This window comes from Triticum aestivum, chromosome 1A, assembly GCF_018294505.1.
Source record: "Triticum aestivum cultivar Chinese Spring chromosome 1A, IWGSC CS RefSeq v2.1, whole genome shotgun sequence".
NCBI classification, from domain to species: domain Eukaryota; kingdom Viridiplantae; phylum Streptophyta; class Magnoliopsida; order Poales; family Poaceae; genus Triticum; species Triticum aestivum.
In genome coordinates this window covers 18,245,908-18,265,635 of record NC_057794.1, presented here as the reverse complement: position 1 = coordinate 18,265,635, position 19,728 = coordinate 18,245,908, and the positions used below count along the sequence as shown (strand labels likewise).

Here is a 19,728-nt window from a genome sequence, read left to right as displayed (position 1 = left end):
AGAGCGGATGGAAGGGCCATTGGGAAATATCTCAGAGTGAAGGTACGCCTCCAAATTGGGAAGCCATTGATGAGGGGTTTTAGGCTCGATACAAGACAGGGAGATGAAGGAAGTGAGGAGGAAGATAATCGGGTAGAGGCGGGAGAGAGGCCGGTGAAGAGCAAGGATGAGGAGGAGAAGGACCCTTGGTGCCGGTTTGAATATGAGTACCTACCAGATTTTTGTTACATCTGCGGTAAGCTGGGCCATCTCGAACGGGACTGTTCAATCAAGCTAAAGAAAGGAGAGAGGGCACAGTTTGGTAGGTGGATGAAGGCGGACACGGGCATAAGGAGAGGAGGGGTGCCGGATGGGACATGGCGGAGCTCTATGCGTGGTAGCAGTGGGAGTCAGGCATATGGTTTTGGGCGGTCTGGTGTTCAGTCAGGCAGCGACAACCTATCATGGAGGAAGGATGGGAGCAGGTCAGGAGGAGGGAGCGGAGTGGAGAAGGGTCCGGAGGTGAATAGCCCGACTAAGGCAAAAATGGCTGGGGGTAAGGAGGGCACCGTTAGGAAGATCACTGTCAGCGACAAAGCTACGAATGTGCAGGAGGGGGAGGCAACACCTAAGGAGATGGAGCTCCAGGAGAATGGTGCGATGAAGGAGGCGGATGGGGTATGGAGGTTGATGCGCTGGGTAGTTTAGTGCATGAGGAAGAGAAGGGGAAGGGTGGGAAGCTGAACATGTCGCAGAAAAACAAGGGTGAGAAGGGAGGTAAAGTTAGGGAGCCAGACAAATTCAGGAGGAGGGAGAGAGCACAGAAGGAGGATAAAGAAGGTGTGTCTCAAGAGGGTACAGGAGGGAGTAAGAAGAGATCATGTGCGGAAGAGGAGATGGAAACCGAGGAGAGAAGGTCAGCTAAAAGAGAACGGAGGATGGAGCGGGCGATTGAGGAGAACCGTGTCGGGTCTGACAACAACAACACATCGGCCGGGCTGCAGGAGCAGCCCCGCCGGGAGCAATGAAACTAATAAGTTGGAACTGCCGGGGTTTGGGGAATGGCCCGGCAGTTCGTGCACTCCTGGATCTTGGGATAAAGGAGGACCCCGATATCTTGTTCTTGGCTGAGAGTAGAATGACGGAGGAGGAGATGGAATGGCTGAGGTGGAAGCTAGGGCTCGCTAGCATGGTGGCTTGGAACCTGGAGGGGAGGAGTAGGGGAGTGGCGATGTTCTGGAGGAGAGGGATGGATGTTACCTTGAGGTTGATGGGGAGGAGGCATATAGATGCAGATGTTATGGATGAGAAGGGGGTATGGAGGCTTACTGGGGTGTACGGGGAATCACAATGGGAGAGGAAAGTGGAGACCTGGAGGGTTCTACGCACACTCAAACAACAACACCAAGGGGGTAGGGCCTGGCTGTGCCTTGGAGACTTCAATGAAATATTGTGCAACGACGAGAAGGTGGGAGGAGTACCGTGAGGCTCTATCTTTTTGCGAACTACAAGATTTAGGTTTTGAGGGTGACATGTTTACTTGGCGGAACCATAGTGAAGTTAGTGCAGATTACATGTGTGAGCGGCTGGACCGGGCAGTGGCAAATGATGGATGGTGTACTCAGTTCCCTGACTTTCGGGTAGTTAATGGAGACCCGAGGCACTCCGATCACAGGTCGGTGGTCGTGTCAACAGAAAAAGAAGATACATAAACAGGGACCCGTGATACTACCTTTCGCTTTGAGGCCCGGTGGATGCAGGAGGATGGATTTGATGAAGTTATTAAGAAGGCATGGGAGGAAAGCTGGGCGGAAGGGGCAGGAGAGGTGTCAAGGGCGTTGGCGGGAGTGGCTCGAAACTAACAAAATGGAACAAGGAAGTTGTGGGCGAGCTAGGAGCGAGGCTTAAGAAGGCAAACTGTGATTTGGAAAAATGGAGGCGGCGTGTGATCTCAGAAGAGAAAGTGAAGGAGGAGGCGTGGTGGAGAGGAGAGGTAGCATGCCTAGAAGAGATCATCCATATAAAGTGGAGACAAATAGTGCACATATGGTGGTTGAAGGAGTGGGGGAGGAATACTAAGTTTCTGCATAAGTGTGCTACAGTGAGGAAGAAAAAGAACAAAATAAAGGAGCTGAGGAGAGAGTATGGCTCGGTGGTGGCGGAGGGACCCGAGATGACTAACTATGTGTGCTCCTTTTTTCAGGATGTGTTCACTTCAAAACGCAGCACCAGATCGTCGGAACTGGCGCAATGTGTCTAGGCGCGGTTTACACCGCAAATGAATGAGTGCCTCATGAAAGAGTTCACACAAGAGGAGATAAAGGTAGCCCTCGACCAGATTGGCGATTTGAAAGCACCTGGACCTGATGGTATGCCATCGTTGGTGTATAAAAAACACTGGAGTATGATGGGTGGAAGGATTGTGGAGGAGGTGATGCATGTGCTGAATGGTGGACAGATGCCGGAAGGGTGGAATGATACATATGTGGTGTTGATACCGAAGGTGAAGAACCCAACCAGAATAACGGACTTGAGGCCTATAAGTTTGTGCAATGTTCTGTATAAGATTGTCTCAAAGGTGTTGGCCAACCGACTAAAGATTATCTTGCCCGAGGTGATCTCAGATAACCAGAGTGCATTCGTGCCGGGGCGCTTGATCACAGATAATGTCCTTATTGCATATGAGCTTTCCCACATGTTGCTGAACAAAAGAAAAGGAAAGGAGGGCTACGCAGCGATCAAGGCTGATATGAGCAAGGCGTACGACCGGGTTGAATGGAGCTTTCTCAAGCTCATGATGGATAGGCTGGGATTCTGTAATGCATGGGTTGGGCTGTTAATGAAATGTGTTTCTACCGTCCGGTACCAAATAAAGGTTAATGGTAGCATCACGGAGCAGTTCATGCCCACCCGGGGCCTGCGCCAAGGAGATCCCCTCTCACCGTATTTGTTCGTCATTTGTGCAGAGGGATTGTCTGCGCTATTACAAGCGGCTGAGAGAGAAGGAAGGCTGGGGGGTGTTTGAGTATTCAGGGGGCTCCGGCCATTTCCCATCTATTCTTCGCCGATGACTCGGTCCTAATGATTAGGGCCAACAGTACTGAGGTGAACGAACTGAAGCGAATACTTGACTTGTATGAGGAATGCTCAGGACGGTGCATCAACAAGGAGAAGCGTGCTATCATGTTCAGTGCAAATACACGGGTGGAGCAGAAGGAAAATGTGAAGAGGGGTGTTGGCATTTCATGTGAAACCTGGAATGAACGCTACCTTGGATTACCTGTGTATGTGGGACGATCTCGCAAGCAAGTCTTTGCGTACTTAAAGGATGCAGTCTGGCGACGGATGCAAGGATGGAAGGAACGACTCTTGGATAAAGTGGGAAAGGAAGTGCTTGTGAAGGCCGTGGCCCAAGCCATCCCGACATATGCCATGTCTTGCTTCTACCTGACAAAAACCCTATGTGATGAGATTAGCTCGCTCATTGCGAAGTTTTGGTGGAGCCAGCAAGATAGTGAGTCCAAAATACACTGGATTGGATGGCCAAAACTGAGAAAGCCAAGGCGCAGGGGGGCCTAGGATTCAGGGACATACATTCCTTCAATATAGCGATGCTGTCCAGGCAGATATGGCGGCTGATCCAGAAACCAGAGAGCCTGTGCGCCCAGGTGCTGAGAGCCAAGTATTATCTGAATGGCGATATCCTGAGTGCAGCACCGAGGGAGGGCATTTCATACACCTGGAGGAGCCTCCTTCAGGGACTGGAGTTGGTCAGACACGGCTACATATGGCGTATTGGCGATGGTCAGCAGGTTGATATCTGGGAGGACCCATGGCTGCCAAAAGCTTGGACACGGCGGGTGCAAACACCGAGGAACGGAATCCTGCTCAACAAAGTGCATGAACTTATAAACCCCATCACTGGGAAATGGGATGAGGAGTTGGTACGGGATATCTTTGTCCCAGAAGATGCCAATCTGATCCTTGCGATTCCTTTGCGGGAAGGCATGCATGATTTCATAGCGTGGCACTATGACGAGAAGGGCATGCATTCAGTAAAGCAAGCATATAAACTAAAGGTGAAGATGCATGAGATAGCAAATGGAGTGGAGGCAGGCAGGAGTGGAGAACTACATGGCTCTCTCAATGCGTGTGAGAACACGTACTGGAGCCGGATATGGAAGATGCCGTGCCAGAGCAAGATCAGAATGTTCACATGGCGTTTGGCCCACAACTCGCTAGCCACATGCGCCAATCTAGAGGCTAGAGGGATGGTTATTGAAGACACTCGCTGCCTTCTTTGTGCGCGGAACGTCGAGGATGGTGGCCACCTTTTTATCCGGTGCAAGGAAGCTAAAGAAGTGTGGCGCGCGCTGGGGAAGGAAGCTGTCAGGATGGAACCGGAGAGTTACAACTCCATAGGGGATGTCATGGATCACTTGTGGTCACTGAAAATGGAGGATAGGGTGTAGATCCTGTACTTCTGGTGGGAGTGGTGGAACGAGAGGAACCGTGTCAGGAAGAACGAAGGCAGAACACAGGCAGCAGAGATAGTGCACCGGACTAAGATAGCCACCATGGAGTACTGGGAGATTTTGGGGAAGAAGGAGCGGCACTCTTCCAGGGTGAAGACTAAAAGGCGGGCACCTGAAGCGGGCGTTCTGAAGTTTAACATTGATGGTGCCCATGTGCCAGGAAGCTCACACTCTGCATGGGGAGTGGTTGCCCGTGACCATACTGGAGATGTAATAGCTTGCATGGCAGGGAGGAACGAGCATGTCCATGATGCATTCGCAGTTGAGTTATGAGAGGCCGAGGGCGCGGTGGAACTGATTGCCCATCTTAGGGCGATACAGATCAGCATCGAAACTGATTCACAGCTTCTCCAGGCGGCCCTTACTCAGAAGGAGCCAAGCTTTTCAGCGTATGCCTCGGCTCTGGACGACCTGAAGATCCAAATGAGGCTATGGTTCTCCAAGTGTGATGTAATCGCATGCAGGCGGGAGGCCAACGGTGTTGCGCATGAGCTCGCTAAGCTAGGATATGAATGTAATGTGGATGAATGTAATGTGCACGAACCCACCATATGCGCTTTGCTTTGACCCTCAAAAAAGAGTCGAGCCCAATCTCCTCGGACTGAACTGGTCGAGCCCAGCCATTCCCCTCCACCGTCTCCCTCACCAGACACACTCAACCCAGACCTAGCGACCGCCATGGCGCCGCCACCGCCGCCGTCAGCGGCGCTTCCGGACGAGCTCGTCGAGGAGATCCTCCTCCGCCTCCCGACCGACGACCCCGCCTGCCTCCTCCGGTCCTCCCTCGTCTCCAAGGCCTGGAGCGGCGCCGTCTCCGGGCCCGGCTTCCGCCGCCTCCTCCACGAGCTCCACGGGACACCCCCCGTGCTCGGCCTCCTCCACGACCAGGACAGCGACCGCGCCCCCTCCTTCTTCCCCACCACGGCCTCGTCCTTCTCCCTCGCCGTCCCGGACGGCCGGTCCTGGCTGGCCCGCGACTGCTGCCATGGCCGCGCCCTCTTCTTCCCCAAGTGCGAGGACGCTAAGGAACTCCTGGTGTGGGAGCCAATCACGGGCGCCCAGCACCTCATGCCTGTGCCCGCGGCGTTGGAGCGCGGCTACTTGGCTGTGGCCGTGCTCTGCACGGCGGATGGGTGCGACCACCGTGACTGCCTCGGGAGCCCTTTCCGCGTGCTTTTTGTCTTCCCCGGCGGGTATGGCACGTCGGCGTGCGTGTACTGGTCGGAGACCGGTGCCTGGGGCGAGCCGGCCTCGACACACGACGACTTAATGGTATACATACAACATTCTGGCATTCTCGACGGCAGCTCTCAGCTCTACTTCGTCTTCTACGACCACGAGGAGAGTGGGTGGATCCTGGAGTACGACTTCTCCAGGCACTCCCTCAGTCTGTTCAGTGCACCAGACAACCACTTTGGCCTGTATAATCTCGTGCTCGCAGACGACGGTGGGCTGGGAGTAATCCAACACGTGCATCCGCATCTCAAATTGTGGACAAGAGATGCGAGTGATGGCACTGATGCACGATGGGTGCTCAGCCGGGTCATCTCCCCGTGCAACTTGCTCCCAACTAGTGCTCGCTTGGATGAAGGTTATAGAGTGCTAGTGGTGGGCTTTGCCGAGGGAGCAAATGTCATTTTCGTTAGTACATTGGCGGGACTCTTCGCAATTGAGCTACAATCTGAGCAGGTGAAGAAGGTGTGTGATCAATGTAGTTTCCATAACATGGTTCCAGTTGTCACCTTCTACACTCCTATGGCCCGAGGCAACCTCCAAAATCTGTTGGCGTCAAAGCCTGGTGAGGATCCAGGTGGTGAGGATGGTGTAGAGGAGGAGAAAACAGTAAATTAGGCGCAACAACTGGCCGACCATTGTTCCAATGCTATCAAGGAGGGGGACTTTGTCAACACTTTCGAAAGCATCCGCCATGACCACAATATCAGGTGAGGGCTCTAGTCCCAAACTCCTCCCCATTCCGAGCTACCCTGAAACATTTGTACAGATGTGATTGTGGAGAAAAGGAAATCCCCCTTAGTTCAGTGCTCATTAAGATTAGCACCATGTGCCATTAGTTTCTTTGGGACTTTGTTGTTTTGTTCAGGAGATAAATTTAGAACAGCTTTAGATGTTTTAGCCTTTTAGGATGAAGTGGTTGCCAAGTGGTAAGAAGGTATTGTCTATTATTGTCCCTTTCTTTGGGCCAGTGGTGGTGCCAGGGGCCCGGGCTGCACAACTGTGTGGTGAAGTGCTTTATTTTCTTTGAATTTTGCATTGCTCTCTAGGTTTTTATATGCAATTTCACTTCTATGGAATAGTAACTTTTTGGATCAACCAGCCCCATAGTTTAAACGGGGCACAACCATGCCCATCAGATAGTCATATGTACACAGAAAATGGCCATGTGATTCTGCATATGAAAACTAGTAATAGTCTTGTTTGGGTCTTGGAAGGAACTGTTTGCTGTTTGGACTTGCCTCTTGGATTCTCATCATCATTCCGTAGAAGACCGTTTATTCAATGCTGTTTTGCTAATAGTTATTGTTAATTGATAGTAGATGATGTTGAAAACACTTTCATTTTTTAGAACACTTGTGCCATGGATTGACTATATCTTGAAGTTGTATCTGGTGCCATATGTCTGCCATTTGCTTTCTAAATTTATATAAGTACTCCCTCCGTAAAGAAATATAAGAGCCTTTGGATCACTACTTTAGTGATCCAAACGCTCTTGTATTTCTTTACGGAGGGAGTATACTTTTATCTTCCACATCTATACTTGGAATAGCAATGTCAGTTTGAACATATATGGAACTAACTAAATAGTCTATATGCACAAGGTAGCTTTTACTACATATAAGAGAGTTCCTCTTTTCAACAATCATGTCTTACATGAATTATGCAATAATGTCAATAGTGGGTGTTAAATGAGCCAATTCATTATCATCGTCATGTTATAATGATTAAGTTGGATCATTTAAGCGCTTGTATCTGTATCTTCCTGTTGCTATTTCTTTATGAGTTTCTAGTGGCTAAATAAAATTGATGGTAAGCACCAATGTGTTTTCCTCCTGTTAGGTTAAATATTGGTAATAGTCGTTTTTTAACATGAACACCGTCTTAGTCGTCAGGAAACTCAATAGCAAAAAACAGAAACACTTGAAGTACTGTAAATAACCTTGGGGTTGTTGGCAGAGGCTTCAAATGTGGTAATGTCAGGGTTCATATTGCAACAGATTGTTGAAATATGATTCAGCTAGATATAAAGCTCTGAAATCGCTAAGATATGCCTGACACATCGTACAAGATGTTTCTACTCTATTTTCATGTTGCCTCAGTGGTCAATACACATCTGTTGATGTCTATACAAGAAGCCAACATTTAATCTGTTATTTTTTGTCAATGCTATTGCAGTGTTTGCCATGTTCCATATTCAATTGCAATTGCTCTGAAAAGTCTCCATTGTTTGCTCTTTGCCATGATGACAGTCTTTGCATGTTCTTCTGCATGTGTCAAATGTTGCCTTTTATGTGAAGTTCACGTTTCATTGTGCTAGCATTATATTCCTCTTACATGAGTGTAGCTTTCTGTTTATATATCAGGTATTCAGTTCTACTAGCTTTTATGTGAAGTTGGCCGCGCCAGGCAGCCACCCGTACGTGGCAATCAACGTGTACATGGCCAGACGTCAGAAAGCCGACGGTACTAGAATTTTAGTGGTTCAACCTGCTTCGGCAGCCAAGATGCTGCTTGTTTATTCAGTTGTATTCATAAGTTTTTCTCTAAAGCAAGATGAATTGTCTTAGTTCCTCGAAGAAAACATGAATTGTCCCATACATGCAGCAGTACACCATTGATGGTTGAAGATTGCCGAATATACAACAACCCAAAAAAATGTACCCATACATTCATTAAGTTTGCAAATATTTTAAAGGTTAGCCATCATAGTTCGTAGAGTTACATAAAACGTGAAGCAGACAATATCCTGAAGAGACTGCGAAACTCAACATAGATGCATCGTTTGATCCTTGACTCGTATCAGGGTTTTGTTGGAGCGGTGATAAAGGATAGCAATGTGAAATTCATTGCAACTACAAATGAAAAGGTTGATTCCTGTTATAATGCTTTTACAGTAGAGGTGCTATCCTTGAGGTTTGGTCTAAATCTTGCATATATGAGCGGATGCAATAAACTTGAGATCAATGCGGATAATACAGAAGTGATCACTACCATGAAAGAGGGGAGCCGGTCGTTTATTATTGCAAGTGCTATTTTTGATGACTTATATTTTGTGTCCTTAGAATTTAACTCATATAATTTATGAACACAGTTAAAGGGAAACCAACCATGTTTGTGCATGAATTGGCAAAGATTAGCTATATTTTCCCCTCCTAAACTTTTGTTAGTCTACCCCCGAGGACATTGTCCGATGCTCGTAAACAATGCGACGGTTCTTATGAATAAATACAGGAGGATTGAAGTTTAAAAAAAGACATCGTGTCTCCAACACCCATAATATATGTAATGTTAGTGTAACCAACACAACTTTTAATAAAAGCTTCTGACCATTGGGCGGCTATACTAGGCGAACGATCTTCGTCTGATGGAACTTCTGTAAGTAACTTGTAATACGGCGATCTTCAATATCAAGTTACATGTGCAGGAGAAATAGAAGGAATAAATTCAATCATGCCTTCATCTTGTCCATTTGCAAGAACTCAATATGGAGTATGGCCCAAGTCCATATTTTCTAATCTGAGCAACTGGTCCATTAAAGAGACCATTTGAACAATGATAAAATGCAACACGAAGTCATCATCATGTCCCTCCCTTCCATATAAAGCCGGTACTGAGATTTTCACTGAGACCAGTGATTGGTCACCATATCTTTAAGCATATGTTGCTTCATATGCACCTCAACAATTGTAAAAAGTGTGTCTATGTACAATCTAGAACATTTCAGATAATAAGGTCACACAATTCACATCGCTAGCCACCAAAGAGATGCAATTAATTATTACTCCTTAATTGGTAGTACTTCAATTAAACCAAGTTTCACAATCATTAATTGTGTTAGGATCATATGACTTCACTTCATAAATAGGTAGTTAATGCACATGACTCAAATTATATTTTGGGATGAAAATCCAAATATGGCATGAATGTAATAATTACCAGCAATGTCCTTGTGACAAGAACTTTCTTTGTCTTTTATTCTCATGTTTGAACTAGTATAGGTCGGGGTTACACATGATGGTACACATCACTTTATTTATCATCGTTACATTGAACACTCAATTGACTAAACAACGATGATCCGCCGGGCTAGTACTATAGCTCTTCATTTCCTTGGCCCCCGATGCCTATACCATTACTCCTGATGGTTGCTGTTGTGGATAAGGTTGCTGAGGTTGGTTTGCCAGCAGAGGGAATGGTTGTTGGGGTTGCTGGGGAATTATTTGTACTACTTGTTGGGGTTGGGGAGATGGTTGTTGTGGTTGTTGGAGGAACGGTTGTTGTGATTGCCGAAGGAATGATTGTTGTGGTTGTAGAGGGAATGGTTGTTGGGGTTGCTGAGGAATTATTTGTGCTGATTGCTGGGGAAATGGTTGTTGCGGTTGCAGTGGGAATGGTTGTTGGGGTTGCTGGGGAAATGGTTGTCGTGACTGGGAAAATGGTTGTTGGGGTTGCTGGGGATTTATTTGTACTACTTGTTGGGGTTGGGGAAATGGTTGTTGTGGTTGCTGGAGGAACGATTGTTGTGGTTGCCGGAGGAACGGTTGTTGTGGTTGCAGAGGGGATGGTTGTTGAGGTTGCTGAGCAATTATTTGTGCTGGTTGTTGGGGAAATGGTTGTTGCGGTTGCAGGGGAAATGGTTGTTGGGGTTGCTGGGGAAATGGTTGTTGTGACTGAGAAAATAGTTGTTGGGGTTGCTGGGATATTATTTGTTCTGGTTGCTGGGGGAATGGTTGTTGCGGTTGCAGGAGGAATGGTTGTTGTGGTTGCTGTGAAATTACTTGTTCTAGTTGTTGGGGGAATGGGTGTGGTCTCTGGGGTTGTTGTGGGAATGATTGTTGTGGTTGTTGGAGCTGGGGAAATTGTTGTTGTGGTTGCAAGGCAAATTGTTGTTGGGGTTGGGGAAAAGCTTGTTGTGGTTGTTGGGGTTGCTGGGGGAATGGTTGTTGTGGTTGTAGGGGGGTTGCTTGTTGGGGTTGGGGAAATGATTGTTGTGGTGGGGAAAATGGTTGTTGTGATTGATGGGGGAAATATTGTTGGGGTGTGGGAAATGGTTGTTGTGGTGGATATGGTTGCTGTGGATATGGTTGCTGCGGATATAATTGTTGTGGTGATTGCAACTCTTGCTTGCTAGGGTTTAGCTGCCTAGCAGCAGTGACGATGCTCATCGCCATGGCAAGGAGGACGAAGATGAGGAAGGTCTTCATGTTGGGTTTATGATTACTAATACTTGCTTGGAATAGATGTTTTTGATCTTGGTGCGTGAAGTTTGGATGATGAAAGGTGGCTATGATGATGAAGGTGTATTTATAGCTGTCATGGTATGATTTCATTCATCTTTCCACTTGCTTTCTGAAAAGTGCTCATAAGGTTATCCAACTAAGCGTTTGGTATGTTGTGGTTGGTGGGGCAACTTTACTTGTGTGATTTTAGATTATTCATGATAGTTGCTTTTTGTTACACATATCATTTAGTTGTAAGGCATACTTGATAACGACCTATGACTCATTTTTTTCACTTTACACTACACACATTGATCTAGATTTTGCCTCCTTTTGGAATTAAGTTTGTGATGCTCCACATGATATTAGGCATATCCAGATATGCATAGATTGAGTGGGGCTAAGTATGTAAGCTTGTGTGTGTCAATATATGATAGATCACACTATAAATGAGAAGATTGTTCTAGACATTATTTTCACTAAACAAACTTTGTATTTTTTGCCTAGTATGATTCTAAGATGGATAACCAGATTTGACTCATCAAATAACTAGATAAATCGAGTGGCAAGTTAAGGGTTGTGACATGGACTTTTCTCTAAGATACATCATCTTATCTTGCATGCTCTTCATATTTAAAAAGCAGGTACAAATTCATATGCAACTGAAACAAAACTATGAAAAAATAACATGAAAATATATAAAGAGTATAGGACTATATTATGTTACTAGTAACAAAATATTCTTCTATTAATGTAGCACCCTATAGGGCCTAATGTCCGGTCCCTGAACCAATACGAAAACAGTAAAAGAAGCGAACTGTCCCTCACAGCGCATACAAAATTTTTAGGAATCCCACCAAGCCTCTCAGTATCCATACACATGCAAATTTGGATCCTTGAGGGCACCCTCTGACCCTCTTTAGTTAACCTAAATCCTGATGTCTCCTACGCCTATTAACTAGTACTCCGTTCCTAAATATTTGTCTTTTTAGATATTTCAACAAGTGACTACATACGAAGCAAAATGAGTGAATCTACACGTTAAAGTATGTATATATACATCAGTATATGGTAGTACATTTGAAATCTCTAAAAATACAAATATTTAGGAATGGAGTGAGTAGTATGCTGGTGTTGAGGAACGTAGTAATTTCAAAAAAATTCCTACGCACACGCAAGATTATGGTGATGCATAGCAATGAGAGGGGAGAGTATCGTCCACGTACCCTCGTAGACCGTAAGCGGAAACGTTATGAGAACACGGTTGATGTAGTCGTACGTCTTCACAATCCGACTGATGCAAGTACCGAACGTACGACACCTCCGAGTTCAGCACACGTTCAGCTCGATGACGTCCCATGAACTCTGATCCAGCAGAGCTTCGCGGGAGACTTTCGTTAGCACGATGGTGTGATGACGGTGATGATGTTGCTACCGACGCAGGGCTTCGCCTAAGCACCACTATGATATGATCGAGGTGGATTATGGTGGAGGGGGGCACCGCACACGGCTTGGAACAATCAACTTGTGTGTCTTTGGGTGCCCCCCCGGCCCCGTATATAAAGGAGCAAGGGGGGAGGCCGGCTGGCCTTGGTGCGCCCCAAGGAGAGGAGGAATCCTCCTCCTAGTAGGAGTAGGATTGATCCTTTCCTAGTCCTACTAGGAAGGGGGAAAGGGGGAAGGAAAGAGAGGGAGAGGGAGAGGGAGAGGGAAAGAGGGGCCGCGCCCCCCTCCCCTAGTCCAATTCGGACTCATGGGAGGGGGCGCGCCACCTCCTGGGCTGCAGCCCTCTCTCTCCCCTCAGGCCCACTAAGGCCCAATACTCCCCCCCCGGGGGGGGGAGAGGGGGTTCCGCTAACCAATTAGGCACTCCGGTTTTCTTCGAAACCATCCGGAACACTTCCGGTGTCCGAATATAGCCGTCCAATATATCAATCTTTACGTCTCGACCATTTCGAGACTCATCATCATGTCCGCGATCACATCCGGACTCCGAACTACCTTCGGTACATCAAAACACATAAACTCATAATACCGATCGTCACTGAACTTTAAGCATGCGGACCCTACGGGTTCGAGAACTATGTAGACATGACCGAGACTCGTCTCCGGTCAATAACCAATAGCGGAACCTGGATGCTCATATTGGTTCCTACATATTCTATGAAGATCTTTATCGGTCAAACCGCATAACAACATACGTTGTTCCCTTTGTCATCGGTATGTTACTTGCCCGAGATTCGATCGTCGATATCCTCATACCTAGTTCAATCTTGTTACGGGCAAGTCTCTTTACTCGTTCCATAATACATCATCCCGCAACTAACTCATTAGTCAAAATGCTTGCAAGGCTTATAGTGATGTGCATTACCGAGAGGGCCCAGAGATACCTCTCCAACAATCGGAGTGACAAATCCTAATCTCGATCTATGCCAACTCAACAAGTACCATCGGAGACACCTGTAGAGCACCTTTATAATCACCCAGTTATGTTGTGATGTTTGGTAGCACACAAAGTGTTCCTCATGTACTCGGGAGTTGCATAATCTCATAGTCATAGTAACATGTATAAGTCATGAAGAAAGCAATAGTAGCAAACTAAACGATCATCATGCTAAGATAATGGAATGGGTCAAGTCAGTCACATCATTATCTAATGATGTAATCCCGTTAATCAAATGACAACTCATGTCTATGGTTAGGAAACATAACCATCATTGATTCAATGAGATAGTCAAGTAGAGGCAAACTAGTGACTCTCTGTTTGTCTATGTATTCACACATGTACTAAGTTTCCGGTTAATACAATTCTAGCATGAATAATAAACATTTATCATGATATAAGGAAATATAAATAACAACTTTATTATTGCCTCTAGGGAATATTTCCTTCACTCTCCCACTTGCACTAGAGTTAATAATCTAGATTACACAGTAATGATTCCAACACCCATGGAGTCTTGGTGCTGATCATCTTTTGCTCGTGGGAGAGGCTTAGTCAACGGGTCTGCAACATTCAGATCCGTATGTATCTTGCAAATCTCTATGTCTCCTTCCTTGACTTGACCGCGGATGGAATTGAAGTGTCTCTTGATGTGCTTGGTTCTTTTGTGAAATCTGGATTCCTTTGCCAAGGCAATTGCACCAGTATTGTCACAAAAGATTTTCATTAGACCCGACGCACTAGGTATGACACCTAGGTCAGATATGAACTCCTTCATCCAGACTCCTTCATTTGCTGCTACTGAAGCAGCTATGTACTCCACTTCACAAATAGATCCCGCCATGACGCTTTGCTTAGAACTGCATCAACTGACAGCTCCACCGTTCAATAAAAATACGTGTCCGGTTTGTGACTTAGAGTCATCTGGATCAGTGTCAACGCTTGCATCGACGTAACCATTTATGATGAGCTCTTTGTCACCTCCATGAACGAGAAACATATCCTTAGTCCTTTTCAGGTATATCAGGATGTTCTTGACCGCTGTGTAGTGATCCACTCCTGGATTACTTTGGTACCACCCCGCTAAACTAATAGCAAGGCACACATCAGGTCTGGTACACAACATTGCATACATGATAGAGCCTATGGCTGAAGTATAGGGAACATCTTTCATTTTCTCTCTATCTTCTGCAGTGGTCGGGCATTGAGTCTGACTCAACTTCACACCTTGTAACACAGGCAAGAACCCTTTCTTTGCTTGATCCATTTTGAACTTCTTCAAAACTTTATCAAGGTATGTGCTTTGTGAAAGTCCAATTATGTTTCTTGATCTATCTCTATAGATTTTGATGCCCAATATATAAGAAACTTCACCGAGGTCTTCCATTGAAAAACTCTTATTCAAGTATCCTTTTATGCTATCCAGAAATTCTATATAATTTCCAATCAGCAATATGTCATCCACATATAATATTAGAAATGCTACAGAGCTCCCACTCACTTTCTTATAAATACAGGCTTCTCCAAAAGTCTGTATAAAACCATATGCTTTGATCACACTATCAAAACGTTTATTCCAACTCCGAGATGCTTGTACCAGTCAATAGATGGATCGCTGGAGCTTGCATACTTTGTTAGCACCCTTTGGATTGATAAAACCTTCAGATTGCATCATATACAACTCTTCTTCCATAAATCCATTCAGGAATGCAGTCTTTACATCCATTTGCCAAATTTCATAATCATAAATTGCGGCAATTGCTAACATGATTCGGACGGACTTAAGCATCGCTACGAGTGAGAAGGTCTCATCGTAGTCAACTCCTTGAACTTGAAGAAAACTGATACGTCTCCGTCGTATCTACTTTTCCAAACACTTTTGCCCTTGTTTTGCACTCTAACTTGCATGATTTGAATGAAACTAACCCGGACTGACGTTATTTTCAGCAGAATTACTATGGTGTTATTTATGTGCAGAAACAGAAGTTCTCGAAATGACCTGAAACTTCACGAAACATCTTTTTGGAAATAATAAAAAATCCTTGCAAAAGATGAAGAACAGGGGCCCACACCCTAGCCACGAGGGTGGGGGGCGCGTCTGCCCCCCCAGGACGCGCCCCCTACCTCGTGGGCCCCCTGGAGCTCCTCCGACCTCAACTCCAACTCTATATATTTGCTTTCGGGGGGAACAAATAAGAGAGAAGGATTCATCGCGTTTTACGATACAGAGCCGCCGCCAAGCCCTAAAACCTCTCGGGAGGGCTGATCTGGAGTCCGTTCGGGGCTCCGGAGAGGGGAATCCGTCGCCATCGTCATCATCAACCATCCTCCATCACCAATTTCATGGTGCTCACCGCCGTGCGTGAGTAATTCCATCGTAGGCTTGCTGGACGGTGATGGGTTAGATGAGATTTATCATGTAATCGAGTTAGTTTTGTTAGGGTTTGATCCCTAGTATCCACTATGTTCTGAGATTGATGTTGCTATGACTTTGCTATGCTTAATGCTTGACACTAGGGCCCGAGTGCCATGATTTCAGATCTGAACCTATTATGTTTTCATGAATATATGTGAGTTCTTGATCCTATCTTGCAAGTCTATAGTCACCTACTATGTGTTATGATCCGGCAACTCCGAAGTGACAATAATCGGGACCACTCCCGGTGATGACCGTAGTTTGAGGAGTTCATGTATTCACTATGTGTTAATGCTTTGGTCCGGTACTCAATTAAAAGGAGGCCTTAATATCCCTTAGTATCCACTAGTCAACAACCCGTGCACCTGCACGGGCTAGAACTAATTTACATTTTATTTTCCTTTTTTGATTTATAACATTTATATCAGTCATAATTTAGAGAATCACATGATTAAAAAGGTACAATGGTATTCAATACATCATATCTATTCTTCTATAAATAGTACAATAATAAAGAAATATGTTGAACAATGAAACAAATGAATTAAGTTTTATTTCATAATATGTAGCTGCAATTAATCTTCATTCTACATCATTGCAACCATCCAACTTTAACCAACACTAAAATGCTTCAAGTGAAATGACTACGTACAATGGCACATACCGAAAAGAAATTATAACTATCCCACATTAAGTAGAAGTAGAAGTATCAAATTTAGTCATGTTGGTTCCATGAAACCAAGCCAAGTGATTATTTCATCTCTTCAAGAACAATCCGGTGTTCAGAAAGTTGTAGCTTTCTAGACCTTCTTCATGGGAGGAAATGCCATTGCCTTGCCGTCAAGTGTGAAGATATCTTTTGTTTCCATAGCAAAAGATGGCCCAAGGTCACTCCTCTAGGATCGAACACATGCATCGAAAATAAAAACTATACCATCATCACGTAACCACGATTGAAATCGTAATGTAAGATCATTGCATCAAAGCACATTATAAAAGAGAAACTTCGAAGTTCACATATTTCAGGTTTGCAAAACAATGGCTGAAATTGGTTATATTTCCTGATATAGAACAAATAAGATAGAAGATTTCAACAAAAAATTGCATCAATTACAATGGATCCACGGCATTACATAGATGCCTATGTGCTAATTTGTAAAGACATCGTTGATGTGGAATCAAAGTGTGTATAAAGAATTACCTATAAGTAAATCAAACATATCTATCTTGTCGGTTACAGAACTGGACAAATTTGTAAGTGGATTATAACATTAATCTATCTTCATCCTAATGATATTCCCATCAAGTGCCATGTTTGAAACATTCTAATCAAAATCTTAATGGCAGATGAAGAACTAATATGTAGTATACAAATATAAAATTCCGTTAACTGGTTTACTTTGTCATTTGAAAAAATAAACCAATAAATTTTGTATGTATATTGCAATGTGTACATCATGAATTATCATATACAAATCGGACTTCTGGCTTCATTGTCAAACTGAGGAAAGATCTCCATGGCCATCTATTAAGCAATACAACAGGAAAGTAAGAAGAAATGGAAGGCAGAAGAGGCAGCGATAATGACGTGTAATGTTAAGCTCCAAACTGATGAAGTATGTGTTATATTACACTCGCAATTTGATTTTTTATGAAGCACATCGAACAATCGATACTATGTCCGATTAATAAATTGAAAATGCCGACCACGTTGAGAAGATAATTAAATTTAGTGACCCAGGACACTGCGTAATATGTATGTGATAAATGAAGATAGATAGATGTAGTCACACGCATATTCATCTTACATGTAACCTTCACTCCAAAATTTCTACGACTTCTTTTCTTTGTAAGATTAACCTGTGTGGGAAGTTATATTATAGGATATGTGAAGATCATCGTCGGAACTGGTGGTGTAGAATCGGTAGAGAAAATAGATGCAATAGCCAAATAATGAGAAAAATACTTCTAATTCAGGTAGTCGTACAAAATTATGAACACATAATCAAAATCCAAAGATCACTAAATTCGAACTATAGCTCGATGTAGCAAAGCCATAGCATCAGATATACATTCGAAGAGCTGTATTTTTTTTGTTGCATCCAAACTAAGATATCCATGCAATTCCTGCTGGAATCGTACTGATCAATTGTGATCAAAATAATCATGAGGAATTTAGGTCAGCTTCCACCTTTTTATTGACAGTAAAAGCGAAACAAAAGGGGGATATTAATATGAGATTTCGGGTGGAAGGGGAAGTATAAGACTTCTGCGCGCAACAGCGGACTGATTATAGATGGAGGCGACAACCAAAAGCTACGAATTAATGAAGCAAAAGTCTCTACGTGCTCCTCCAAAAAAATAAACTGTACGTGCATATGAATGGGTGCTGTAGTAATAAGTACCTCAGCGATTATGCTAATGCATCCACCGTTCCGTACTCCAAATCAAAACGCTCGCCACTAATATGCTTACCTACTAAACGCTGGCCGCTAATATGCAATTGGAAGTACACAGTTCTGTACCCAGCATACATTACGCAGCCACCCACCAGCACTGTGGTTGCCTACCAAGTTCCATTTGCCACGATGATGTTGGCGGTACATAATGAAAATTACAAACCCTAGAACATAGGAGAGAGTGATCACACAGGGAGTCGCGTGAGAAAGCACGTTAGATTTCTATCTTTATAGGAAAACAAACATGGACAGGCAAAGATGTCATTCAGGTTTAATCATGAAGTCAAGGTGGCACAGACCGCAGCTGGCGGGCAGTGAGGGAAGATAAGAGAACGGTGGCTACTTGTTTAAACAGCAGGCTCAATGGAGGAGATGCGGAAGAAAAGGGGTAAACGTGCCTGCTGCCAGAGGAGATGGGCTTGAGCAGGGACCTCGTGAGGAGGAAAGTTTGCTTCTCCATAAGGAAAATCTGAGGGCTACTAGATCAAACCGCTGGCACGATGGAGGAGATGCGTGAGAAAGAAAAATATTCTTGTTGCGGGAGTATAAGTGCTTGAGGATGGAACCTCGGGAGAAGGAAGGACTGTTTTCGATGGAAAAATCTGAGCCGAGAAGATTATAGCTATCTCGATTTTTCCTACAATTTATCGGACGATCGTAGTTGTAAAACTTCTAGGATGAACTATGGATCGACAATGCAGAATCAGAGATCGATCGATCTTATAACTTTTTGATCTGTTATTTGATCCTAACCATAGAATTGAGATCCTAAGGATATAGCGATGCATGTAGGAGTCCAAACATGGAAAGATATAACTCTTTGATCTGTTAACGTGTAAAGATAGTAAGTTATTGATCTCATATTTGATCCTAACCATAAAATTGAGATCCTAAGGATGTAGCAATACGTGAAGAAGACCAAACTTAGAAAGATATATCTCCAACGTGGAAAGGTATGACTCCTTGATCTGTTTTTTTTTCCAGGAAGGACTATTTGATCTATTATTTGATCCTAACCGTAGAATTGAGATCCTAAGGATATTTTTACATGGTTTTCTAGGATTAACGTGGTAAATCCAATGGTGCCTCCAATTAGTAAATATATATATAAGATAAGATTAGGACCCCGCTGCCACGAAAGGGTAGGACAAAAGATGTCATGCAAGTTCTTTTCCATAAGCACGTATGACTATATTCGGAATACATGCCTACATTACATTGATGAATTGGAGCTAGTTTTGTGTCACCCTAGGTTATGAATGTTACATGATAAACCGCATTCGGCATAATTCTCTATCACCGATCCATTGCCTACGCGCTTTTCATATATTGTTCTTCGCTTATTTACTTTTGCGTTGCTATTGCTATCATCACTACAAAATACCAAAAACACTACTTTTGCTACCATTATTTTTTGCTATCATTACCACTACTATCATAT

The 19,728-nt window shown here is 44.4% G+C and overlaps 2 protein-coding genes across 2 annotated transcripts; one reads left to right on the top strand and one right to left on the bottom strand.

Annotated features, from left to right (window-relative positions):
- The first annotated feature begins 5,084 nt into the window (after positions 1 to 5,084).
- Positions 5,085 to 7,170, top strand: LOC123074125 (uncharacterized). Its single transcript, XM_044497082.1, has one exon. It carries the CDS (start codon positions 5,193 to 5,195, stop codon positions 6,363 to 6,365), a length of 1,173 nt encoding a protein of 390 aa, XP_044353017.1. The 5' UTR covers positions 5,085 to 5,192; the 3' UTR covers positions 6,366 to 7,170.
- Positions 7,171 to 9,700: 2,530 nt separating this feature from the next.
- Positions 9,701 to 11,039, bottom strand: LOC123187048 (gamma-gliadin-like). Its single transcript, XM_044598812.1, has one exon. The coding sequence runs from the start codon at positions 10,952 to 10,954 to the stop codon at positions 9,875 to 9,877; it is 1,080 nt and encodes a 359-aa protein (XP_044454747.1). The 5' UTR covers positions 10,955 to 11,039; the 3' UTR covers positions 9,701 to 9,874.
- Positions 11,040 to 19,728: the final 8,689 nt, after the last annotated feature.

What these genes read in the sequence shown, in the direction of transcription:
- LOC123074125 (XM_044497082.1), top strand. Translation starts at nt 5,193, where the DNA reads ATGGCGCCGCCACCGCCGCCGTCAGCGGCGCTTCCGGACGAGCTCGTC.
- LOC123187048 (XM_044598812.1), bottom strand. Translation starts at nt 10,954, where the DNA reads ATGAAGACCTTCCTCATCTTCGTCCTCCTTGCCATGGCGATGAGCATC.